The sequence below is a fragment of the Herpailurus yagouaroundi genome, unplaced genomic scaffold (assembly GCF_014898765.1).
Source record: "Herpailurus yagouaroundi ecotype Mexico unplaced genomic scaffold, PumYag 190, whole genome shotgun sequence".
In the NCBI taxonomy this organism is placed as follows: Eukaryota; Metazoa; Chordata; class Mammalia; order Carnivora; family Felidae; genus Herpailurus; species Herpailurus yagouaroundi.
This window is the reverse complement of record NW_024412421.1, coordinates 1,004,596-1,031,765: the sequence shown is the minus strand read 5'-3', so window position 1 is coordinate 1,031,765 and position 27,170 is coordinate 1,004,596. Positions and strand designations below refer to the sequence as shown.

Below are 27,170 nucleotides of genomic sequence, written 5' to 3'. Positions count from 1 at the left end.
CCTCCCTCCCTCCCTCCCTCTCTTTCTCCCTTTCTCTCTTTCTCTTTCTTACAAGCTCTTTGGGTGATTCCAATGTGGAGCAGGGCTGAGAACCACCAGCTCTTAGAGCAATTATAATAGCTACAGGCTGGGGCTCACTGAACTCTCCTAGGTGCTGGAATTGACCAAGCTTTTCACAGGCATCATATCTCTGTAGTCTCACAACATTCCCAGGAGATGAGCGTGGTTGCCTTCCCATTTTATTGATAAGGAAATAGGCTGAGAGTAGCCAGGGCCACATGGCTAGGGATTCACAAAGTTGAAATCTGAATCTAGGTTTATGGACTCCAGAAATCTCCTAACTACTGCACCAGCCTCTTTCCTCAGGTCAGCATTTAATTAAGACCCAAATACTAAGGTAGGGAGGAAAGGATGGGCTTTCAGAAAGAGGTTGGTATAGGCTGAATCAATCTAGGTAGCTTTCAGAATTATGCTTGGGGTCCTGAAAGTGGTGTTGTGTCCTCAGGAGGTAGCCTCAGGACCAGCCCCAGCCCTCAGCAGACACAGTGCAGGAAGACCCAGAACCAAGCTCTCCCCAGCCCTGTGTTCCCCAGCCCTGGGGAACAGTACATCTTGGCCCCCAGGTTGGCCCGCTTAAGGGTACTTGTGCTTACCTGTCTTTTCTCAAGGGGGCCTGGTGCCCTCCTGCACCTGTCCTGGGTCATCTTGACCTGTAACAGAGCCCCATCCCTTCCCTGGGCCTGGCATAGGGAGGGGCGCTGCTGTCTGTGTACTGTGGTGACTGGCAGGGAAGCCCAGATGGTTTGTCTGCCTTTGTTCTGGAAGGAAATGAGAGCCTTAACCGGCCAAAAGGAGGGAATCCTGGCAGGCATCCCTGGATCCTGGCCAGGGCTATAAATATGGAATCTAGGGATAGGGATGAACTTGCCATGAACTTGTTAGGGTCCTCAAAAAGATTCTGCATTAGGGGGAAGGTAGGTTGATTGGCAGTGGCTGCCTGTCTAGAGGATCCTGAGGCCCTAGCTGCAGTTGGAGGGACATGGTGCTGTAATTGATTAGTCATGCCTGCCCTCTGCCCTGGGTGTGCTTTGCAGGAGGAGGAAAAACGTTGGATACTCAGTGACATGGGAATGCATGTCAGTGCATTTGGGGCATCCCATGCCCTGCTGGGTATGAAGACCAAGTGGGACAACAGTGACTCGTGGCCTTATCAGCTGGCCACCTGACCACCTGGATACTGTTCCAGCAACTGGCTTCCTGCAGTTTCCTGTGTCCTTCAGTTGAGATGAGGCCTGAGCCAGGCTTGGATGCCACCTTCCCACCCTACCTTGACATCACCAACCCATATTCACTCCCGAGGGCCACGGTGCAGGGACTTTTTGCCTAAGTCTGGCTGTGGACAGGCTTGCACAGAATCAGTGCATTTAGGAATAGGCACTGCTTTCAGAGGACCTGCTGCAGCTCAGGGAGGGGCTGGGCTTTCGACTGCTATGGAAAAGCCTCACTTTGTTTTTTCATTATGGCAAAAAAACATGTAACATAACATTTACTAAGTTAACCATTTTTAAATGTGCAGTTCAGTGGTATTAAGTATATTTGGGTTGTTGTGACACATATCTCCAGAACATTTTCATCTTGAAAATCTGAAACTCTACAACCGTCAAACAATTCTTACTACCCCCACCCTAGATCCTGGCAACCACCATTGTACTTTCTGTCTCTGAACTTGACTACTGTGGGTACCTCATATAAGTGGAATTATATAAGTGGAAGCAGAGTTTTTGTGCCTGGCTTATTTCACTTAACATAATGTCCTTGAGGTTTATCCAGGTAGTAGAATGCAACAGGATTTCCTTCCTCTTTAAGGCTGAATAATTTTCCACTGTATGGATATTACACATTTTGTTTATCCATTCACCCATTGATGGACACCTGGGTGGCTTCCACCTTTGGCTGTTGTGAATAATGCTGCTATGAGCATGGGTTTGGAACTTAAGAAGTGGGATTGCTGGGTCATTTGGTAGGTTTTTTTTCTAAATTTTTGAGGAACCACCTTCCTGTTGTCCACAGCAGCTGGACCATTTGGGTCTCACTTGGGACCTTTCCCCACTTTGTGGAAACTCAGCACTTCTGCAAGGTATCAATGTCTCTGTTTGACAGAAGAAGGAACTGGCACTGGCCTTGTCCAAAGTTGTCCAGCAACATGGTCCAGAGCTAAGACCAAAAAGGAGGCTGCCTGTCTCCCTCCTGAGACTTAGTCCATGCCAGACCCTCACTGCCTCACCCCCACCCCAACACATACACCCTGGCAGTGAGTTGTGAAGAACAATCAGAGCAGGGGCAACTCTGAGAGGGAGGGTCCGAACCCCTGGGGGCATAGCTCCCAGGGTCAGGGTCCTTCCTTCTGAATATTGTCAGGGTTCAGAGGGCCTTCCTGACCTCCATCTGGGCCCCCAAATCCAAATGTCACAAGGTCTGGGCAATGAGAATGGATGCAGTGGGCTCTGTGGCATTGCCGGGGTGCAGCAGGGTCTGTGAGGAAGTGGAGCTGCATCTCAGCTCTGCAGACCTGCCCAGCTCACCAGAACCGTTTGTTCAAGAGAAATAAGAAGTCCAGTCTCTATGAGCATTTACCTGATTTTAATAAAATATGTCTGACCTGCGGCTTCCAGTGTGATATTTGACTTGCTTCACCCTTTCTTCATTTAACTGAAAGGGAAACTGAGGCCTAGAGAGGGTGGGAAGAGCCCAGGTCTTCTGCCTCCAGGCCACAGTCCCCCTGGGGCAGAAGCAGGTTTCCAAGGACTTCAGAGGCAGCTGGTGCTCACTGTCCAACACAGGTTACATCAGTCTTCCTCAGACACTCATCCCCTGGAATTCTGTGAGCAAATGGTACCATCTCACTGAATCCAGCCTCTCCCAGGTGTCCTGTCTGTGCAGAGGTAATCAGGGTATCCGGAGAGGCTGGGGTTGGGGTCTGCTTGTTTCAAACACAGTCTACCTTACTATTGTAACAACCTGAAGGACCCTTTTTATGGATGAGAAAACTGAGACCAACAGGCCGTAATCATTGAGTGGCAGCAGCAGGCATTTGACCCTAGGTCTGTGGTGACTCAAAAGTCCTTGGTTTTAAGGCCTTATTTTATCTCTGCTCCAGGATCTCCATCCATGTGCAGGAAACAGACACCCCTGGGGAGCTGCTTGTGACACGAGGGGGCAGCCTCAGACACATACCCCCTGAGGAGGCTCCAGCAGCTGCCTATCCAGGTGAGCAGGACCCACCTGGGCCCACCCCCCAGACCCCTGTGACCAAGTCAGAAAAACAGATCCCAAAAGGAGCTGGGAAGATTTCCCCACTGCGGAAGCAGAGCAGCGATGAGGGAGCAAAGGCAGAGGAGAAGCAGGGGCCTGGGGCTGAGTCCACCGTGGGACCAAGAGGGGCCAGGAGGAACATGGGAGACCATGCTGGATCCCTGGGCCGGCAGCAGGACAAAGACCCAGGGACAGGACACCCTGAGCCTGGAAAGGACTGCACATCCAGAGGCATGGGCAGAGCTGAAGCAGGAAGGAAGACCCCCCTGGGAGCCGAGGCTGGCAGCGTGGTTCTGGGTGAGTCCATTGCTGTGTGCCTGGTAAGTGGGTTTGGGGGACCTACACCCAGGGGACCTTTCTGCTTTCAGGGCAAGAGAATGTGGGTCTGGGGGAGCCCAAGACTTAGAACAGCCTGCCAGTAACTGCTGGAGCTAAAGAGCAAGGGCTGGAGATACAGCAGGCTGGATTTGGAGTGACTGTAGCAGTAGGGGAGCCCTGTGGCTCAACGGGGTGGATTTCTCCAAGCCACCAGCCCACCTGAGCTCTTCACCATTGGTGTCATTCTGGATTGAGCCAGAGAAGGCTCCTGTTAAAAAGAACTTCTATTAACTAATGGACCCATTATCGGCCACCATGCCCAATGAGTAAGTTCTCATCCTGGGGTATGGAAGGGTGTAGTGAGGATCCCAGTAGTGGTGGGAAACATCCTTGTGTTCATGTGACTGAAATGCCCTCAACTGTTTCAGCATTAGGGTCCTACCCTCCTTGGTGTAAACCCTCATCTCATGAAGGCCAGCAGAAAGGCCACCCTTTGCTGGTTTCCTGCCCTGGAATTTCTGGAAGTCCCTGAGGAAGGGCTGCAGGTCATCTGGGGCCCCTTGCCACTTCTGGACTCCGCAGTTGCCCTGTCATAGTGACATCTCTAGTTGCTTCCTCTCCACCTGTACGACTTGGTCCAAATGTGGACAAGGGCTTCCTTTAATTCTTTTTTTTTTTTTTTAAAGTTAAAAAAAAATTTTTTTTCAACGTTTATTTATTTTTGGGACAGAGAGAGACAGAGCATGAATGGGGGAGGGGCAGAGAGAAAGGGAGACACAGAATCGGAAACAGGCTCCAGGCTCTGAGCCATCAGCCCAGAGCCTGACGCGGGGCTCGAACTCACGGACCGCGAGATCGTGACCTGGCTGAAGTCGGGCGCTTAACCAACTGTGCCACCCAGGTGCCCCAGGGCTTCCTTTAATTCTTGAAACACAGCTGAAAGCAAACGGAATCTCCAGAATCTTTTCTGAGGCTTGGAATGGTGATAAAGCCAACGTGAACTCAGGGCTCTCTGTGTGCCAAGACACGTGCATTTGTGCAGGCATTTACTCCCACAGGCCTGTTGAGTGGGGATAAATGGAAATACAAGAGAGGTCAAGGAACATGCTCAGGGCCAGAGTCAGTGTTGACAGAGCCAGGATCTAACCCTGACTGGCTCTGGAACCATGTGTACAAACCTCATGGCTCTGCAGCCACTCTGAACACTTAGTGTGCAGCAAAGAAACTGCAGACCAAATTCTAGATTTGGAATCCCTGTGACACACACTCAGAATCCCAGCTTTTCTAGGGTCCCAAAAAAATAGCTGTAGCAACAATAGCCCATATATATTACCTTTGTGTCCCAGGGCCCACGGTTTGCTTTGCAGATGCAAAAAAAGAATAAACAATATTCTCTCAAGGCAAATTCAAACTTCTGGGGAGCAAAGAGTATTTTTACTAAGACAAACTAAGCTGTGTTTGCACTGCACCGGGTGTATGGTTTCAGAGGTATGAGAGCTGTGGGTGGAACACTCTGAGTGAACTATGACAAATCCAGACAAAATTTCAACCCAGGCCGCTGACTTCCCACCACAGTCCTTAATGCACAAACCAGCTTCAGTCATTGTGTTTGCTGTTTTGCTTCATTCCTGTGCTTTATTTCATGCAACACTTCTAGATTCCTATTACCTCTGAAGGACAAGATTTTTGAAAAACACTCAGACATTTTTATCTTTCCGACTGCTGGTGTCCTGTTTCCCCCTCCACTCCCCAGATACCACCAAACCCCTCTGAGCACACCTGCTACAGGCTGCATCACAGGCTACTTGCCCTATCAGGAGATCAGAGGGTGCAAGAAGAGGAAGGGTGGGTGTTTGTCTCCAGCTGCCTCCCTGTCACACTAGCGTCACTGATGTCCACAGCCCTGCCTGGACCTTCAAACATAGTCCTGTCATTAAATTCTCTCAATTACCCCATTCAAGTGCACCTTCTGTTTCCTGCTGACTATACTGATCCACCGTGGATCCCCTTTTAACTTCAATGAACAGACTGGGTATAACTTCTCCATCTTTCAAAGAGCACTGTTGTAGGTGATGGGAGACCTGGGTTTGAATCTCATCTGTCACTGACTTGCTGTGTGACCTTGGGCTAGTACCTCACATCTCTGAGACTCAGCTTGCTCCTCTGCTGAGTGGGTGACTCCAATGAGGTGTTCCTTGAGAAGAGTGAAGGGCTTGTCACTTAAACCAACCACTTAGGAGGCTCACAAGGTGTTGTCTCCCAAACAGATGACAGTCCAGCCCCACCAGCCCCTTTTGAACACCGCGTGGTGAGTGTCAAGGAGACCGCGACCTCAGCAGTTTACACAGTGTGCCAGCATGACGTCTTGGGAGGGTAGGTGGGCTTCCACCTTGATGAGAGAGTGGGAGCAAGAGGCTTGGGGGCAGAGACACTTGGAGACCTTATATGGCATGCTGTTGGATGCTTCTCAGGAAGGGGTTGACCAGGAGCCAAAGCCAGGAGTGGTATATATACCACACAGTGTACTAGGAAATGGACAGTCCACAGAGAGTAGGTGAAGAGAATACCTCTAGAGTGCAGAAGAGCCCACATGGTGTGAGATGAAGTATAGGGTGCAGGAGGCCCACACAGTATGGGCATGGGAACCATATACTAGTGGTGGTAGGGCAATCTGAGTGGTGTGGAATGAGGGAGGTAGTCCCCAGGGTATAGATAGATACTTATGAGAGGATGAAGAAGGTCTTCTCTAAGTTTCAGGATAACCAATGTGGTGTTGGGGTGGTGACTATAGTACCTCTGGGGTGCAGGATAATCCCATGGTGTTTATGGACAGAGGGCAGGACCAGAAAGTCCAGGGTACAGGATGGCCCACCATGTATGGAGTGAGCCTGTTGGGGTCTCAGTCTGCTGTGTCATGTTTCTGCAGGGGCCGGTTTGGCCAGGTCCACAGGTGCACAGAGAAGTCCACAGGCCTCTCACTGGCAGCTAAGATCATCAAAGTGAAGAGTGCCAAGGACCGGGTGAGGCATCTGCCCTGGACCAGCTGGTGCCTTGGGCCAAGTTCAGGGCTCCTATACTTCCTTATTGGCCCCTTGGCCCTACACTTCCCCAGCCCCTTGCATGCTGATCAGGAACCCTGCCACCTTCCCTGCCTCTTTTCCATGAGTCCCACACTCTGCCCAGCACATCACCTCATACCTTGGACAGCAGGGTCCCTCTGGATTTCCAGGCTTCCTTCTTGGACCTCAGGTTTCCTATATGTGGAACGGTGGGTCTGTTGTAAGAACCTGGTTTGGGTGCTGAGTCGGAAACCTGATGTGAGAGTAGGAAATGAGGAAACAGGGTGGGCATGCACCTTGGAAGGGCATGTGTCTTGGGAGGTACAGCTGGCTCATCTTCCTGACCCATTTCTTGGAAACTCCTCTCCCATCCGACTCCACAAGGAGGATGTGAAGAATGAGGTCTACATCATGAACCAGCTCAGCCACGTGAACCTGATCCAGCTCTATGATGCCTTTGAAAGCAAGAACAGCTTCACCCTCGTCATGGAATAGTGAGTGTCTCAGGAGGTGGAGCAGTGGCTTCTCTGTGGGCCCAGACTCAGTGCTGGGGCTTGGAGCCGTGGTTCTAGGCAAAGCTCTCCCTTTCCCCTCCCCTCTCTGGGACATCTAAGGAATATCATCACCTCCAATATGCAGCATGGAGGACAAAGTCATTTGTCATAAACCAGCAGTAAACCTGACTGGCCTGTAGATGTATGTTGGTTTAGTGTACACAATTTGTAATAATTTTGATTTAAGCATTAACAATTGGAAATTGGGAAATTTCACATTAAAACCCAGATATCTTGCTTTTCTTACAAATGTGAACAATCTAGTAATGTTGGACCTGCGTTTCAGCTGGAACTGGTGTGCTGGAGCTCCTACTTGCTGACTCTGTAGACAGGGTTGCCAGTCTCCCATTTGACACAGTCCCCACCACTCCCAACCACCCCTGAAGCTGAGACCAGGGCCTCAGAGGCCATTTATTTTTGTGCTTGTGTTGCTATTTTCCTTCTGGTAGGGTTTGTAATATCATGGCATGGCATGTCTCTACCAAGAGTGAAAAAACAACATTGTAGCCAAATAAGTTTATAATCTTGGCACAGAGTCACCAGAGTGAGCCTGGATCATCAACATTGCAGACAATCCCCAGGATTCCCTTTGGCCCATCAGTTTCTTTTTACCACCTGCACTCTGAGCTGACAAAGGGCCAGAACAAAGATCTCCATAAAAACCCCAGATGGCAGTGGCCCTCCTTAATCCCTCCTTAATCGTAACCCTTGGGTTTACGTGGGTTGGCCTCTTTTGAACCTTGGTGATATGAGTGGACAAGTCCTCTGGGAGCCTTGCTCAGGCCAGTGCCTACCTCTCTCTTTGCCCTGGCAGTGTGGATGGAGGTGAACTCTTTGACCGGATCACAGAGGAGAAGTACCAGCTGACTGAACTGGATGTGATCTTGTTCACCAAGCAGATCTGCGAGGGTGTGCATTACCTCCATCAGCACTATATCCTGCACTTGGACCTCAAGGTCAGGCTCCACCTGGGCATGTGGTGGGTGGGCCTCCAGGGTTCCTGAGCTTCTGCTGCTTTCTTACCTTAAAGAACTCTATCAACAGACCAAATGAGTCATGCTGCCTCTCTGAACCTCAGTTCTTCCACTAAAATGTGGATAATTGTAACTCTTTAAAGTGTTATTTGAAGATTAAATGATACAGTGACCTTCTTTTCTTTAAAAATATCTTGGGGCGCCTGGGTGGCGCAGTCGGTTAAGCGTCCGACTTCAGCCAGGTCACGATCTCACGGTCTGTGAGTTCGAGCCCCGCGTCAGGCTCTGGGCTGATGGCTCAGAGCCTGGAGCCTGTTTCTGATTCTGTGTCTCCCTCTCTCTCTGCTCCTCCCCCGTTCATGCTCTGTCTCTCTCTGTCCCAAAAATAAATAAACGTTGAAAAAAAAATTAAAAAAAAATATCTTTAAAGAGAGGCAAACCAAGAAACAAACCATTAGCGATAGAGAAGAAAATGATGGTTACCAGATGGGAGGTGGGGGATGGGTTAGATGGGGGATAGGGATTAAGGAGGGCACTTGTGATGAGTACCAGGTGTTGTATGGAAGTGCTGAATCACTAAATTGTACACCTGAAATCTTATACTGTATGTTACCTAACTGGAATTTAAATAAAAACTTTAAAACATTTAAGATTAGTTTTAAAAAAATTAAAATAGGAACATATGCTGTGGTAACAAATATAGACAATATAGAAATGTATAAAATACACAGTAAAAGTTCTTCCCATCCAGTGTCCATGCTAAGAGGTCTTCTCTATTAGCAGTTTGGCATGATACACAAATATATACAAAAGTGATCATGCTATATACATCCTGTTTTTAAACTTACCTTTTTTTCAGTTAACAGTACATTATAGACATCTTTTCTCATTCTCTTTAAGGGCCATGTGATATTCCAGCGAGTGAATGTGTTACATTCTCTTTTGTCTACTAGGATCGTCCTAGGAGTGTCATGCCTGGCTGGTAGTAAGCACTTGATACATGGCAGCCATTTCTATGGTTTCCTACTCTGCTGGGCAAGCAGGAGGGTGTTTTTCAACAACTCCTTTCAGGAATTTCAGTGGCTCCCCACAGAAGGTGGGAAGTAGGTTGGCCAGAACTTTGTGGGTGCACATTGCTTCTTCTGACCATCTTTTCTGATTGACACCAGATTGTAAAGTTGGACTTCTTAGAAAAATGGTAGCGATAGTAGGGAATTGACCTCTGGCTTCCCAGATCCCTACAGCTAATTCCAAGCCCTCTGGATTAGCTGCTCTGTGAGGTTGGCAGTTGGGGGAAGCACAGGCTTCAGCTCTGTGGTTCTGGGTCAAAGACCTGCCGTTGGGGCAACCCTGTGTCTCTGCAGCAGGAGTTGATTATTGCAAAGGCCCATTTCCCAGGCAAAAGTAGGGCTTGTGTTGGTTCAGTTCCTTCGTGGCCAAAAGATCTTGCCTAAGTTCCTTGATCATATTGATTGATCTTGCATAAGCTGATCAGTTGCAAAATGGGGAATAATAGTATCTTCCTCTTAGGGGTGTTGCATGGGTTAAAGCATGGAGAAAAAGCCCCAGAGCTGCTGTCCCATACAATAACCATAAGCCCACATGTGGCTATTAAATACTTGGAATGTGGCTAGTGTGACTGAGGAACTGAATTTTAAATTTTATTATTTTTAATTTATTTAAATTTAAAAACTGTCAGTTTAGTTATTGGTAAACTTTTAAGTATATTTGGGATGACTTCACTATGTGAATTTCCTTTTCACCTATAAATTTTATGAAATTTCAATACAATTAATTCATGAAATCTAAATACATCTAAAATATTTCTGATGAAAATTTAGTATCTGAATTGAAATGTGCTGTAAATATAAAATACACATTAGATTTCTAAGTCTTAATATGAAAAAAGAATGAAAAATATCTCATTAATGTTTTTCATATTGATAACCTATCAAAATGATGAAATATTGGACATATTGCATTAAATAAAATATATTATTGAAGTTGAGTTTTAGAAAATATTTTAAGATGAATGAAAATGAGAACACAACATACTAGAACTAGAACATACTAGGATGCATCTAAATCAGGAGGAAATTTGTAGCTGCAAATATGGATATCATCTCAAATCAATAATTTAACATCCTACCTTAAGAAAGTAGAAAAAGAAGGCAAGTTACACTCAAAGCAAGCAGAAGAAAGGAAATACTAAAGATTAGAGCAGAAATGAATGAAACAGAGAATAGATAAACAACAGAGAAGGGATGGGGGGGTGAGCTAAATGGGTAAGGGGCAATAAGGAATCTACTCCTGAAATCATTGTTGCACTATATGCTAATTTGGATGTAAATTAAAAAAAGAAAAAACAACAAAGGAGAAAATCAGGGGCACCTGGGTGGCTCAATCAGTTAAGCATCCAACTCTTGATTTTGGCTCAGGTCCTGATCTCAAGTTAGTGAGATAGAGCCCAGCATTGGGCTCCATGCTGACAGGGTGGAGCCTGCTTGGGATTCTCTCTCTCCTTCTCTTTCTGCTTCTCCCCTGCTTATATGCTCTCTCTCTCTCTCTCTCTAAATAAGTAAATAAACAAACAAAAACCAATAGAGAAAATCAATGAAACCAAGAGGTGACTCTTTGAAAAGATCAATAAATTGTTAAATCTTTAGCTATATTGGCCAAGACAAAAGGAGAAAATAAATTACTAAAATCAGGATTGAAAGAGGGACATCACTACTAGCTGTAGTGATGAAAACTGTAGAAAGAAAAGATTATAAAGCAATAATGTCAAAAATTGTATGCCAGCAAGTTAGATAAAATGGAACAAATCCTAGGAAGACACAAACTACTGAAAACTGAAAAAAATAGAAAATCTGAATCAACCTGTAACAAGTAAAGAGATGGAATTAATATCAAAAATCACCCACAAAGAAGAGCCTAGGCCCAATTTAATTCTACCAATTTAAAGAAGATCTAATTTATGTGTTTTTCTAAATGTTTATTTGAGAGAGAGAGAGAGAGAGAGAGAGAGAGAGAGAGAGAGAGAGAGTATAAGCAGGGGAAGGGCAGAGAGGGAGGGAGAAACAGAATCTGAAGCAGGCTCTAGGCTATCAGCACAGAGCCCGACACGGGGCTTGAACTCATAGACTGTGAGATCATGACCTGAGCTGAAATGGACACTTAACAGACTGAGCCACACAGGTGTCCCTAAAGAAGATCTAATTTAAAGAAGAATTAATACCAGTTCTTCACAAACTCTTCCAAAAAATAGAAGATAAGGGAACACTTCCTAACTCATTTTATGAGGCCAGTCTCATCTTGAAACCAAACTGGACAAAGATATCACACACACACAAAAAAACTATAGACCAATATCCCTTATGAATATATATGCAAAAATCCTCAGTAATATATTAGCAAACTGAATACAACAACATGTAAAAAGGATTGTACACATGACAAAGTGGGATTTATCCTAAGAATGCAAGGTTGGCTTAACATATGAAAGTAATCAATGTAATATGCCACATCAATAGAATATAGGACAAAACCACATGATCATTTCAATAGATGTAGAAAAAGACTTAACAAAAACCAGACAACTTTTCATGACGAAAACACGGAATGAACTAGGTATAGAAGGGAACTTTCTCAGCTTGATAAAGGCCATCTATGGAAAACCCACAGCTAATATTATACTTAATGGTAAAAGGTTGAATGCTTTCCCCTTAAGATCAGGTACAAGACAAGGATGTCTGTTCTTGCTGCTGCTATTAAACATTGTACTTGAGGTTCTTACCAGGACAATTAGGCAAGAAAAGAGGTAGAAAGCATCCCGATTGGAAAGGCAGAAGCAAAACTGTCTCTATTCACAGATGACATGATCTTGTGTATAGAAAATCCTAAGAAGGGTGGAGGGAAACTATTAGAACAAATACACAGGTTCAGCAAAGTTAAAGGATATAAGACAAATGTATAAATATCAATTGTATTTCTATATACTAGCAATCAATAATCTGTAAATAAAATTAAGAAAAAGATTCCATTTACAATACAGTAGTCCTCCCCTTATCCCTGGTTTCATTTCCCATGGTTTCAGTCACCTATGGTTGACCACAGTTCAGAAGCAGATGATCCTCCTTCTGACATACAGTTAGAAGGTCAATAGCTGCCTAACACTGCATCATAATGCCTATGTCATTCACCTCACTTCTTGTCATCACATAGGCATTTTATCGTCTCACTTCATTCCAAGAAGAAGGCTGAGTATAGTGCAATAAGATAGTTTGAGGGGGGGCACATTCACATAATTTTTATTAGCAGTACATTTTTATTTATTTTTTATTTTTTTAATTAAAAATTTTTAAATGTTTATTTTTGACAGAGAGAGAGAGAGACAGAGCATGAGCGGGGGAGGGGCAGAGAGAGAGGGAGACCCAGAATCTGAAGCAGGCTCCAGGCTCTGAGCTGTCAGCACAGAGTCCAACGTGGGGCTCAAACTCACAGACTGCGAGATCATGACCTGAGCTGAAGTCAGACGCTCAACTGACTGAGCCACCCAGGCACCCCAGTAGTATTTTTATAATTGTTCTGTTTTATTATTAGTTGTTTTTATCTTACTGTGTCTAATTTATAAGTTAAATTTTATCATAGATACGTATATATAGGAAGGAACATAGCATATATAAGGTTTGGTAGTATCTGTGGTCTCAGGCATCCATGGGGGGTCTTAGAATGTATCCTCCATGAATAAGAGGGACTACTGTAATATATAATCAAATAAAATAGTTAGGAATAAATTTAACAGGTGAAGTGCAAGATTTATTTTCTTAAAACCACAGAACATTATTAAAAGAATTTAAAGAAGACCTAATAAATGAAAGACATCCCATGGTCATGGGTTGAAAGACAATATTGTGAAGATGACAATACTCTCCAAATTGATCTATAGATTGAACACAATCTCTGTCAAAATTGCAGCTGGCTTCTTTGCAGAAATCAATGAACTGATCCTAAAACTGAGATAGAAATTCAAGGAATGCAGAATAGCAAAAACAATCTTGAAAAAGAAAAGCAAGCTGGAGGATACACATTTCCCAATTTCAAAATTTACAGCTAAGCTACAGAAATCAAAACAATGAGTTATGTGTATAAAGATGAATAGATAACCCAATGGCATACAACTGAGAGTTCAAAACCAAACCTTTATATATTTGGTCAATTGATTTTTTGATAACTGTGTCATGACAATTCAACGGGGAAAGAATAATCTTTTCAACAGATGGTGCTACGATCCCATGCTTGGTATCCATATGCAAAAGAATACACTCATATTGTAAACAAAAACTAACTCAAAATAGATTGTAGACTTAAATGTAAGACCTAAACTTATAAAATTCTTAGAAGAACACCTAGGAGTAAATCTTTGTGACCTCAGATTATTAGGTGATGATTTCTTAGATATGACTCAAAAGAAAAAGCTAGAAAAGAAAGATAAATTAGACTTTATCAAAATTAAAAACCTTTATGCTCCAAATGATATCATGAAAGTGAAATGACAGCCCACACAATGAGAGAAATATTTCCAAACGATAGATTTGATAAGGGACTTACATCTATAATATATAAAGAACTCTTACACACCAATAATTAAAAGACAAATTAAAATGGGCACAGGATTGAACAGACATTTATCCAATAAAGATATGCAAATGGGCAATAAGCACATGAAAAGTTCTCAACATCATCAGTCACTAGAGAAACACAAATCAAAATTGCAGTGAGATACTATGTTATATTCATTAGACCAGCTTAAAAAAAAAAAAAAAAGTGACAGACAATAAGAAGTGTTGGCTATGATGTGGAGAAATTAGAACTCTCATACATTGCTGGTAAGATTGTAAAATTGTGCATCCACTTTAGAAAGCAGTTTGGCAGTTTTTAAAATGTTAAATGTAGCATCACCATATGACCTAGTCATTTTAACTCTAGGTATGTATTCAAGAGAACTGAAAACATAAGTTGACACCAAAACTTGTACATAAGTGGTTTTTTTTTTTTTTTTTTTTTTTTTTTTTTTTTTTTTTTTTTTTTTTTGGGACAGAGAGAGACAGAGCATGAACGGGGGAGGGTCAGAGAGAGAGGGAGACACAGAATCGGAAACAGGCTCCAGGCTCTGAGCCATCAGCCCAGAGCCTGATGCGGGGCTCGAACTCCCGGACCGCGAGATCGTGACCTGGCTGAAGTCGGACGCTTAACCGACTGCACCACCCAGGCGCCCCTGTACATAAGTGTTCTTAGCAGCATTATGCATTATAGTTCCAAAGTGAAAACAGCTTGAATATTCACTAACAGATGAATAGATACACAAATATGGTACATCCATACAATGGAATATTATTCAGCTATTAAAAAGAATGAGGTACTGATACATACTACAACATGGATGAACCTTGAGGACATTATTCTGAGTGAAAGAAGACAGATGTAAAAGGCCAGCATTTGTATGGTCATTTATATGAAATGTCCAGAATAGGCAAAGCCACAGAGACAGAAAACATGTTAGTTCTTGCCAAGATTTAGGGGTGAGGGAGATGGAGAGTGACTGCAGATGGGTATGAGGTTGGTTTTTTTTTTTTTTTGATGTGATAAAAATATTCTAAAGTTGGATAGTAAGGATTATTACATAACTCTGTGAATGTACTAAAACCCAGGGAATTTTACACTTTAAAAATGGTGAATTTTATGATATCATCATTATTATTTATATTTATTATTTATACTCCAATAATGCTGCTATAAATATTAAGTTCACTTATTTAATTTTAATTTTAATTTTAATTTAATTTATTTAATTTTAATTTAATGTGGCTGCTGGAAAAATTTTAAATTATGTATGTAGCTCACATTATATTTCTATCAGACAGTGTTTTTCCAGACCTCATGAAGAAGACATGGAGACTTTAAATCTCCTGCTCCTATCTGAGGCATTCATTGCCTAATTCCATTGCACCAATAAAACCTTCTGTTGAGAGAAATAGTACCTGACATTTGCTTTGGAATCTGTACAGTGTTTTCATGCATGTGATTCAATCCTCATACCTTCCCAGGAGGAAAGCAGGAAGTGGTTATTATTCCCATTTTATTGATGGAGACACTGAGGTTTCAGGAATGGGAATGGACTCACCTAAGGCCACAGACCCAGATAAAAGACCCCTTGGCCTCAGGCACTGGGCCTTGGGTCTCCAGGGCATTTCTACCGTACACCCTATATGTGTACACCACCCTACCTGTATCCAAATTTGTTCGGCATAAGCAGCAAGCATCGTTCCAGGCCTCAGAGCTGATCTGAAGGACTTAAGAGGAGAAGCATCCCAAGACCACCATCTCTACACTGTGGGTCACAGCTGTCACCATAACATGGCAGACTGACTGACATTGAGCAGCTCTGATCTCCTTGACTGGAATTCTGAAGCTTTGGTTCCCACCCCTGAGATTCTGATGTAATTGATCGGGGTTGGGGCCTGGACACTGGGACTTTTGAGGGATCCTCTGATAATTATAATGTGCAGCTAGGCTTTGAAACCATGACCCTGATCCAACAGTCTCAACACAAGCAGCTTGTGGGTCAAGTCTGCATCACAGAAGTGTTCTGTTTGACACCTGCACTTGGGTATATGTTTAAATTTGAGTTGCCAGTATTTAAAAGCATGGATTTTTCACATAAAAATATGTATTCTGGCTTCTCTTGAGGACTGGGGAAGTTTGGCAACTGGGCCTGCGTTCCTTCATTGTGACTGGTGGCTGGAGCTGCTTTTCACAGGGCAGGAGGCCACCAGTTCTCCACAGTCTACACAGTTCTTTAGTGTCTCACACCAGCCCACTTTGTTTTCATGATCTATATATCCCTGTAGGGCTGCCCTAGGCCATTTATTGTCTTGGAGGCTGGGAAACTGAGGTCTGTTGACATAAGCATGGGAGTTGACTCCTTCTTAGCTGTTGGCTGAGCTAAGCAGACATCTGTTTCTTTTCCAGCCAGAGAACATACTGTGTGTCAATCAGACAGGACATCAAATTAAGATCATTGACTTTGGGCTGGCCAGAAGGTAAGGGGGTTGTGGTTTGACACTTTGACAGAACTCCTTGGGAACTGCTTGTGGCTCTCTTGGATGTGGTTACAGTTCAGATAATTTTTGAGTTTTGGGACTGACACAGAAAACTTTTTCACTGAGAGGCTGGTGGCCTTCAGTTGTACAGATAGGCCTTGTTACTACCCCAGGGGTGGCTTCATGCAGACTTTGCATGACTCTGCTTCTCCTTAAAAGGCTGTGGGATTAATTGTACTTCAAACCCCAGTGTGAGCAGAGAGGGTGGGACGGTTCAAGGAGTGCCACTGGGTGGGTGTCCTCAGATCAGTTCTATTCATCCCCCAGGCCTGGGGCCAAGGTGTGCTGAGCTATGTGAGGGATCTAGCACCTTCCCTGTCAGGAAGTGAGTGGTTTAAATAGGAAGGTGCATATGTAACAGTGTAGGGTGATGTTGGGGTATGTGGTTTGGGGCCACTCAAGACTGGTTAAATCTTGGTAAAGTGATGATAACATGAAATACTTGCTGACATGGGCAGTTAGGAAGGTTAAATGAAATAATACATAGAGAGTGCAGACCCATCCTATGAAGGTGGTTAGGTTCTCAAGTTTGAGTACATAAACATCATATATAATTTAAAAAATATCTTGAAGTCCCTTAAAATGCCCAAAGCCTGGTGAAGGACAGTATGTCCATAGTTTTACAAACCTGTCCAGACCAATGTATGATGAATGCCGTGCCTCTGCAGGGTTCTGCTCCCTGGCACGCACACCCAATGGTGCAGGATTTTAGCAATGGTAGTAACAGACCCTTCATATTGGGGAGGGAATGTCCCCCAAACCTTCAAGCATCCATAGTCTACAAACATGGCAACAGTTGTATGCCCATCCTCCAAGACTCCTCCAGAATTCTATTTCCACCAAGAATGACATTTCTCTGGGAATCACATATTTTCTAGGTAGGTCTTCACACCACAGCTGAATTTTCTTTAAATTTAAACTCTTTAAAATTTCTCTCAACCTGATGGTCATTTTCCACAAAGAAGTTGTTTTTGCCATTTTATCGGCCTAATGGTATCTTCCGCTCCATCCACAAGGGGAAGAAAGCAAAACCTTGTCCCAGTGGAGACAGCCACTTGCCTGAGCTCAGCCTTTGATATCCAGACCTGCCTCCCACAAGTAGCATTCAAAACCATAGTGGCAATCTTCCTGGGTCAAGTGGTAAATTTACCTCTTTGCAGGGGTCAAAGATGCATTTTCAGTGCCCCCATGATGGATGGGAGGCCACAGGTAATGTCATGAGAGTAACAGCAGAGGGAAGTTCATATCATCCTACTGTACCAAATGTACAGTACTGCTTTTCATGAACAGTGCCAAATCCCCCAACCCAAATGCTTCAAAATCACATTCAATTCATAATGTAAATAATTGTTTAATATTTTTGCAAATAATGTCTTATAAAGTTGGGATGCATCCTATACAGTTGTGTGTCTTATACACTAGAGCAATGTCTCTGAATCTATTTTTTATTATCACTGCCTGGCTTCCAAAGAGACTTTTTAGATATTTCTCTCCTAATCGCCAGGCCCCTCCTCATGAAATTTAATGCTACAATTGTCCTTTATATCTTTTTATGTTCTGTGGCCCTTTGGAAAGCCAGAAACCATTGTAATAGCTAAGACTTTTTGCCCTTCCAAGAGTCGGTGTTCACCCCCTTGGGGTAATATTGTCTTCATCAGGAATGTACACCCTCCCAGATGTGTATGTAGTACCCTCACAAATGCCAGATGTCCAATTGCCAAATGAGTATTTACAGTGACAAACTGTGAATTCAGAGCAAAAATTAACCAGCTGAGGCTCTTGGGTTCTGGGAAGTCTTCTCTGAGCAGCTAAAAAGGAGCGATGGACAAGGTGTTGTTATCTGTGGGCGGTAAGATACTGGTAAATGTTTAACAATCAGTTGTAGGGGCGGGCGGGATGGGGATGGGGTTTGATTTGTAACCTTTGCTAATTTTGGCTGACTTCAAACTACTGACATGACATCACTGAATACAGAGTTGGGAGGAGATGTACACAATTGACTCTCATGCACCCATGAGAAGTGGCTCCAGCACAACACTGCTGGGGGTGAGGGTGAGGGTGGTGGGGGGAATGGGAGGGTGAGGGGCTGGGGTGGTGTCAGTATAGGATGTACACTGCACATGTGCAGGCTTTCTCGGGGAAGGTAGGAGCTGGGGTGGGGATGGGGGAGGGAGATACAGTGAAGATGAGGGCATTAATAGGGAGTCCTGAATGTCATGGCTAAGAAGCTGGAACATTATACTATAGGCCACTGAGTGTTGCCTGCTGGAGAGGTGAAAAAGGCTGTAGGTCAACTTACCAAACATCAGTTAGTCAAAATCTGAGTCATCCATCCCAAACTGTCTGATAAATTCATTAACATAGTCAAAGGCATTGATGACAATAATTTTTGCTGATGAACCAGAGGCAGAGAGCAAGTTCAAGAAAATAAACATGCAGAGCCACATTTAAGAGAAGGCCACCCACATAAAACTGGGCACTGGGGAAGTGCAGGTGTCTGGAACACGTGGTACTCAGGAAACCGCACTCAGCAGAGCTGTGCTGACAGAGTCACAGGCTCTGGCTGTGAGGCAAAAGGAAAACATCAAAAACATCCTCAACAGTCCAGCAAACTGGCCATTGGGCGAAAGGATCATTTGGCAAATTGGGTTTTGCCAAATTGGCCTGCTTCCTCGGAAGCAGGAACAATCTGTGGGGGAATGTGCGGGTTGAGCATATTTTATATGTCACAGGAATTAAATGTTTATAAAGAGGGAGGAAAAGCCAATTTTTTTCCTGTAATACAAACCATAGAAAGTAAAGTTGTATTTCTGGGTGGAGCTATTAGAAGGTACTGAGATTGTCAGTGGGGTTATGGTCATGTAGGGGGCACATACGGATGTTCAGAGGCTGTGACATCCAGCAAGAGGGACCAACATTACCCCAGGTTGGGCAGTGAGAGCCATCGGTGGGTCTACATAGGTTCAGGTCAAGGGTCAAGGATAGGGACAAGACGGGAAGTTTACTCTTGGTCTCCAGAATGTTGCTCCAGGGCTCAGATTGGAATCCAAGCCTATTTCATCAGATCTTTTGGCAGGGAAAGAAGATGCCCACCCCAAACCTTGTGACGCTGCAACCTCATAGGTAACCCTATGGTCACAGAGGGCCTTATGCTAGGAATTTGGAGAGGGGGTCTTGGTGGATATTTTGACATTTAGGCTGAGTTACTGCCACAGTACTGCTGTTTAACAAATGATTCAAAACTGCAGAGGCTTAAAACAATCATTTATTCTCAACCACACTGGTGTGAATCACCAGTGGTGGGGGGTGGTACATGATATTCTGGACCTAACTCACAGCAGCTCATGACAAGGAACCTGTAAACAGTTGTCAAAACACACCATTAATTAAAAAGTCCTCTGTCTCTGAATTTGACCACTTTTGGTACCATACCTAAGTGGAACTATATAGTATTTGTTTTTTTTGCAAATGACTTTTTTCACTTAGCATAATGTCCTGGAGGTTCACCCATGTTGTAGCATGTGTCAGAATAGCCTTATATTTTAAGACTGAATAATATTCCACTATATTATTACCTACCACATTATTATGTATTTTTATCTACCACATTTTACTTATGCAGTCATCCATTGATAGACACTTACTTGGGTTACTTCCTCCATTTGGCTATTGTGAATAATGCTGCTATGAACACAGGTATATAAATATCTCCTCATGATTCTGCTTTCAATTTTTGGATATATACCCAGAAGCGAGATTGCTGGATCATATGGTAGTTCTACTTTTAATTTTTTGAGGAACTGCCATACTGTTCTCCATAGTAACTGCACTATTTTACATTCCCACCAGCAAGGGTTCTAACTTCCCCCCACCCTAGCCAACTCTTGCTATTTTCTGATCTTTTGTTTGTTTGGTTGTTTTATAGTAGCAATGATGTGCAGTGGTATCTCATTGTGGTTTTGATTTGCATTTTCCTGATGATTTGTGATATTGAACATATTTGCTTTTTCTAATTCTTACTGTCATCTCTCCAACAATAATGGTCACACTACCAGAGCGGACCTCCACAGAGAGCTGCTATCCAATTTGTTTGTGTTTGCTCATGTGGTTGCATGCCAAATAAGATACACTGATCTTCTCTCCTTTTGACATTGTAACTGCTAGGAGGAAGAGGACTATGGTTTTCTGATTCTCCCTAGTGACTTAGGAAAGTCTAAAGTTGGGGCCTGGGAGTATGATGATTATCCAGAAAACCACACGTGGTGGGATGTGAGGTCCAGACAACATGGCAGACAGGAAAGGTTGGGAATGTCTAGCTCTGACCAGGAATTAGTCCCAGGAATTCTCTCAGGGCTCACTCCCATGGTCCTCTGCATCCTGTTGTCCCCAGGTACAAGCCTCGGGAGAAGCTTAAGGTGAACTTCGGCACTCCAGAGTTCCTGGCCCCAGAAGTCGTCAACTATGAATTTGTGTCCTTCCCTACAGACATGTGGAGTGTGGGGGTCATTACCTACATGCTGTGAGTGCCCAGGAGCCTGGCTCCTAGTGAGAATAGGGGCCATCTGTTTTAGTTTGGGATTCTTAGAAGCAGAGAACATTTGAGTGTGGAGTCATTTATTTGAGAGCTGTTCCCAGGAAACGCCAACAGAGGGGTAAGGGAGTGAGATGGGAGAAGACACCAGTAAAGCATGTGTTATTGAGCACTTACCACTGTAGGCAACTGGAGTTGAATACTGTCGGGGAAGTCTGGGATCCATCGTGGAACAGCCCCTCACAGTTATTCTGAGGGGGGAGGGTGTAAGGGTGTTTATACACCAACTCTTACCAGTTATTGCTTGTGAGCTGGTCCTGAGAGCATTGGTTCCTTGAAACTTCTGGGTGGATAAAGCAGCTCCCACCAGAGAAGAAGCTCTCCAGCAAGGAAATGCATGTGCTATAGTACAAGTGGGGCTGGAGTGCACCAGAGCGTTAAGGAGAGGAGATGGACAGGGCAGAACACTGTCTGATGTATCATCTAACTTGTCCCTCCTGTCCTGTGCTTCCTGTTTTCTATGGACTGAGGAAGCAGAGTTAGCATGGACTGAGAGGAGATATGTACACAGACTAAGCATCCTTGTCTCTCTGTGAATTCCCTTGGTTATTTCCTCAGAGGTCCAATCAAGTCATGCTTTGCTCCCAGATTTGTCATTATGGCATAATTGCTACCTTGTGTCCCCACACTTTGTATGTGTGTACCTCACCAGGTGGGGGAAGTCTGAGGCCCGAGGCCAGCCAGAGTGTCCTATCTCTCTACCCTCACTCTAGAGGGACCTAATGAAGCCAGTTTTCCTTTGGCCCCTGAGGCCTGGAGTAATATTTAAATGAGCCAGGCTGTATCAGAGACATATTAGGATATTTTTAAATTAAGTTAACATGTATTTCATAAATGGACATATTGGATTGGGTCTCAATTTATTCTTAGGCTTCAGGCTAAGGGGAAAATAGGTAAGCATGACGGAGGATTTATTCAAACACTCTTCATGCCTCTAAATTTTTAGTCCTGCCACTTCCTCCCCTAACAGAACACACTGGACTATCTCCTGTTGAGAAGTAATAGGGGTACTTTTCTTTTGAATTCTGGTTAGAGCTGCTTGTACCTTGTAAGACCTCTGTCCCGTCATTGCATTTTGGCAGATATGGCTTCTACATACTGACAGTCCTTTTTTTCCTCTGTAGACTCAGTGGTTTATCCCCATTTCTAGGGGAAACAGATGCAGAGACCATGAATTTCATTGTGAACTGTAGCTGGGAGTTTGACGCTGACACCTTTGAAGGGCTGTCAGAAGAGGCCAAGGACTTTGTTTCCCGCCTGCTGGTCAAAGAGAAGAGGTACTGTTAATTGCTTGTCATTCAGAAACCATTCTGATGGTGACCATCCATCTGGGTGCTGTGAAGATCAGGCTGGTGCTGTGCTTTCTCTGGACCAGTTCTGTCCAAGATTTCTTAGTCTGCTATGGCTTTGGAACAAAAAAGGTAACAGGGAAAGAGATGAAGGAAATAAAAAAATAAACAACAGGAGCATAAAATCTAGATAGAGTTTTAAAAAGGACCACATATATAAATTAGTCCTTGGTAAGTTATCAAGTAATCACTTTAATAGATTAATGTTGAAAAAAGGTTGAGATATGCAGATGTTATTCCCCAGAATAAGAGCCAGAAAACCTCATTTGTTGATAATGAAGACCTAGTTAGTTTTCAGCAGGCATATCAAAGTCATGGGTTGAACCATGGAGTTTTCTGATACTCAGAGACTCAGACATAAAGAAATAATGGCAAATGACCCAGGGTGAGGCCCAAGAGTCTGAGCTCTGAGACAGCCCATAGTTCCCTGGCCTTTACTATTTTGTTCTTCTGATTGTGAAAAGTTATGAGTGGTAAAATATTTCTAATTCAAATGAACAAAAAGGACATCATTCTCTGGAAGGAGAGACAAGCTTCTTTCAAGAGTTATGTTCTTTTTCTTCTTAAGAGCAATTGCAGGCCCACCTGGCCTTCCTACTTCCTGCCTCAATTTCCCAGCTCTTTCTGGAGGAGGTGATTAATCACTGTGATACATTCCCTCTGTAGAAGGCAGGGAACATTTTTGTTGATGACTTTCTTTTACTTTTAAGGAAGGGAATTTTAGACATAAGGAGTTCCTTTTTAGTTTGTGGCATGAATCTGCTTGAATGATTAATCGATTCACTGATTAACACTTCCTACCCAGCTGAACCAATTTCTGGAAAACCAGAAAAGGCAACCCTAACTAAAAGTTTCAACCTCTGTTTGATTTCACAGTTGCAGAATGAGTGCCACGCAGTGCCTGAAACATGAGTGGTTGAATAATTTGCCTGCCAAAGCTTCAAAATCCAAAGTTTGTCTCAAATCCCAATTATTACTGCAGAAATACATGGCTCAGAGGAAATGGAAGGTATCTGTTTTGTTTGTTTTTTTAAGGTAGCATTTGTCTTTTTAATGTGTCCTTGGAAAGAAATGTTGCTAAGTTTTAACTTACATTTTCATTCTAAATAGATTAATTGGGAGGGAAAAAAAAGTCTCTTATATCAAAACCTGTGATCTTGATTAAAGAATGCCACAGACCAAAACCAACTGGTATAAAGGTGGCATTTAGTTCATACTTATATGGACAATTGAAAGGACAGAATAAAGTTTGAGCATATGTTCTCAGTAACAGTAGTAGGGAAGTGCTTGGAACTTACTGCCTGAAGCTTGAGATCTGACTCCTCCACATTTCAGAAAGAGGGGCTGGGAAAGCCCTATTAGGTTTTAAAAGCTTCATAATTTTGTTTACAACAGAACCCTTTGGTATCATGGATATAAAAAGAAAAATTGCCTTCCAGGAAAAGTGGCTTTCCAACATATTGTTATCAACTCAGATCCTCACTAAAAAACAAAAATAAAAGCCTTTACCTAGAGAGCCAGTATATAAAAATATGTATACATACACACACATATGAAACAAAAACATCCCAGCCTTTGCTAAACAGAGTGAAATACACTCTGATATTTTCTGTTCTATGGTATTTGGTTTCATTAAAAAAAGTGCTGGTCATGACCCACCAAATTTTCATGACCCACTGGTGGATTTTTTTTTTAATATATTAAATTTATCGTCAAATTGGTTTCCATACAACACCCAGTGCTCATCCCAAAAGATGCCCTCTTCAATGCCCATCACCTCCCCTCCCCTCCCTCCCACCCCCTATCAACCCTCAGTTTGTTCTCAGTTTTTAAGTGTCTTTTATGCTTTGGCTCTCTCCCACTCTAACCTCTTTTTTTTTTTTTTCCTTCCCCTCCCCCATGGGTTTCTGTTAAGTTTCTCAGGATCCACATAAGAGTGAAAACATATGGTATCTGTCTTTCTCTGTATGGCTTATTTCACTTAGCATCACACTCTCCAGTTCACTGGTGGATTTTGAATCACAATTTGAAAAGTCCCATTCCAGTGGGCTCCATTTTTCACAAGAAGAGGGTATATTTTCTCACTTCATAACTTGCTCTCAAATGCTCCAGAGTCATGGGGCTGTTCTACTGGAATTTTGCCACAAACTTGTTTTCCCCATTAGATTCTCAGTTTCCCCATTAGATTCTCAGTTTTGAACAAACCCAAGTGGCTAAACTTGCTTAAGTCCTTTTATTTCTTCTTAAAACAATTGGTCTAAAAATATACTTTTTATCCTTTTTCCCCCCTCTTTAACACCAAGAAACATTTCTACGTGGTGACTGCTGCCAACAGGCTAAGGAAATTTCCAACTTGTCCCTAATTCTCAACTCGGCTGCTCCCATGGGCCCAGAAGTTATGGACTGGTGGTGAAGTGATGACTCAAGATTTTTAATAATCCAGTCTTGTAATGATACTGATTTCATCTTTTTTGTAAAGAAAGGTTATGGCTGCTGCCTTCCTTGTGGGTGAAAAGTGGCTGTAAGGAAAGTGACCCGACCTTTTTTTTTCTGCCTTGTAAGATCATACTAAGTTGAAATGCTGTGTTTACTTCTCAAGTACACCTACTTTTGGTGATAAGTATAGGCATGCTTTAGGTAGGTAGGAAAGCTTCTACTTTGTATATGTCAAATTTAAAGTCTAAGCTTACTCTGATTAGAGAACTCAGTAGACTGTTACACAGGGGTATGTTATGCAGCGTTATCTCCTCCAGTACAAAGAATTCCTAGAATTTTGATTTGCTCAAGTGTGAGCTGACATTTTATTGTACTACCCTGTTCTTGTGGAAAGCAATGTAGATTTAGGGGTAGTGATCCTCAAATTTGTTTTAACTTGTGCTCCGTTTTGGGAAACAAACCATGCATCCTTTAATATTCTTTGAAACTTCAAAATACACCATATCACCTGTCATGGCTAAATCAGAACAATGATCATTTTGAATGTGCTTTTTAAATCCATACACATCACCACCCTCTCCTAAGTGGTCCTATTCTGGCACTGGTAGTCTCACTTCTGACCTCCCTTCCTCAGATTTATGGTCTAGGAAGTCTGGACACTGATATGCAATATGTAAAAGAGATATAAGAGTGTAAAATGATTTTCAGTCTTCTGAGAGAAACACAGAATGATACATCATGAGACAATAAACTGCTGTTCTACTGCTTTATGGATATACCACTTTTAATGTTGTCATTTAACTAACTTATAAAATGATTAACAAGAAGTACTTTATTATTTGAAAGTAAAGAATGCTTTTAATTTCCTCGCTTATAACCTGATTTTTGTGCTATTCCCATGAACTTCTCAAGTCAGCAGTTTTCTGTTTTTTTTTTTTTTTTAAGTTTATGTATTTATTTTGAGAGAGAGAGAGAGAGAGAGAGAGAGAGAGAGAGAGTGCTTGGAGGGGCAGAAAGAGAGCGAGAGAATCCCAAGCAGGCTCCATGCCACCAGCACAGAGCCCTACACAGGGCTTGAACTCATGAACCATGAGATCATGATTTGAGCCAAACCAAGAGTCAGATGTGCAAATGACTGAGCCATCCAAGTGCCCCTCGGGTCAGCAGTTTTAATAGGAGTAGTTACTTTTATTTATTTATTTTTATTTTTTAATTTTTGAAAGAGAGAGAGCACAAGCACAGGAGAGGGGCAGAGGGAGGGATGGAAGGAATCTCAGGCAGGCTCCATGCTCAGTGTGGAGCCTGATGCGGTGCTCAATCCCGTGACCCTATGATCATGACCTGAGCCAAAATCAAGAGTTGTAGGCTCAACTGACTGAGCCACTCAAGAGCCCCAGGAGTACTTACTTTAATTTTTAATTAGCCATGCAACAGTTTCATAGGCTTTCAGGATTTTTGTTCAAATGAAGAACCCCCCTTTACCAGTTTTTGGCAGAGGAAACGGGTGTGGGGAGGGAGGCAGAAAGAGGTGAGGTGAAACCTGCTGCTGCAGTTCTCAAATTGTAACTTTCCTTGGAAGGCTAACTCTTGTCAGGAACTAAGATTTTCAGTACCAGCATATCTAGTCCTGCCAAGCTGGCCTAGTGAATGAACATCAGAAGAGATGGCTGCTGGAAACCTCCCTTTTGTAGGAGAATACAGTGATTTGGTAAAATACCTTATTTTATTAAAAAAAATTTTTTTTTCAACGTTTATTTATTTTTGGGACAGAGAGAGACAGAGCATGAACGGGTGAGGGGCAGAGAGAGAGGGAGACACAGAATCGGAAACAGGCTCCAGGCTCTGAGCCATCAGCCCAGAGCCCGACGCGGGGCTCGAACTCACGGACCGCGAGATCGCGACCTGGCTGAAGTCGGACGCTTAACCGACTGCGCCACCCAGGCGCCCCTAAAATACCTTATTTTAAATCAAGAGTTATTCTGTGGAAAGGTTTTATGAGGGCAGCCTCCAGAAGGAGCCACAGAGGTTATCTTACAGTTCTGTCAGGTACGATGCGTCTTACCTTCTTTGGGACTTCAGACTCTTGGTGCTATGAATCTTCTTCCCAGATAAATGTAGTTACCTTGATCTAGAGTAGCACTGTCAGAAATACATGAGCCATATACATAATTTTAAATTTTTGAATAGCTCCTCCAAAAAAACCTGGTGAAATTAATTTTAATAATTTAACACAGTAAGTCAAAAATATTATTTCAATTTATAATCAACATAAAAAACTATTAATGAGGTATTTTCTATTCTTTTTCTCACACAGAATCCCCAAAATCTGGAGTGTATTTTACACTTAAAATACATTTCAATTCAGATACTAGATTTTCATCAGATATGCTTAGTTTGGATTTAGATTTCATGAAA

At 43.1% G+C, this 27,170-nt stretch overlaps 1 protein-coding gene across 5 annotated transcripts in view; it reads left to right on the top strand.

Moving 5' to 3' along the window:
• The window catches only part of MYLK3 (myosin light chain kinase 3), a 44,841-nt gene extending 19,220 nt beyond the window's left edge, over positions 1 to 25,621 (top strand). For all 5 annotated transcript variants that reach the window (XM_040497913.1, XM_040497914.1, XM_040497916.1 and 2 more), the window contains 10 exons: positions 3,158 to 3,609; positions 5,898 to 6,003; positions 6,557 to 6,650; positions 7,074 to 7,183; positions 8,058 to 8,199; positions 16,249 to 16,319; positions 20,770 to 20,898; positions 22,095 to 22,247; positions 23,196 to 23,328; positions 24,623 to 25,621. In XM_040497913.1, the coding sequence (XP_040353847.1) occupies positions 3,158 to 3,609; positions 5,898 to 6,003; positions 6,557 to 6,650; positions 7,074 to 7,183; positions 8,058 to 8,199; positions 16,249 to 16,319; positions 20,770 to 20,898; positions 22,095 to 22,247; positions 23,196 to 23,328; positions 24,623 to 24,682 (1,450 nt within the window). In that variant the 3' untranslated portion in view covers positions 24,683 to 25,621. The remainder of the gene's footprint in view (positions 1 to 3,157; positions 3,610 to 5,897; positions 6,004 to 6,556; positions 6,651 to 7,073; positions 7,184 to 8,057; positions 8,200 to 16,248; positions 16,320 to 20,769; positions 20,899 to 22,094; positions 22,248 to 23,195; positions 23,329 to 24,622) is intronic.
• The last annotated feature ends 1,549 nt before the right edge of the window (positions 25,622 to 27,170 follow it).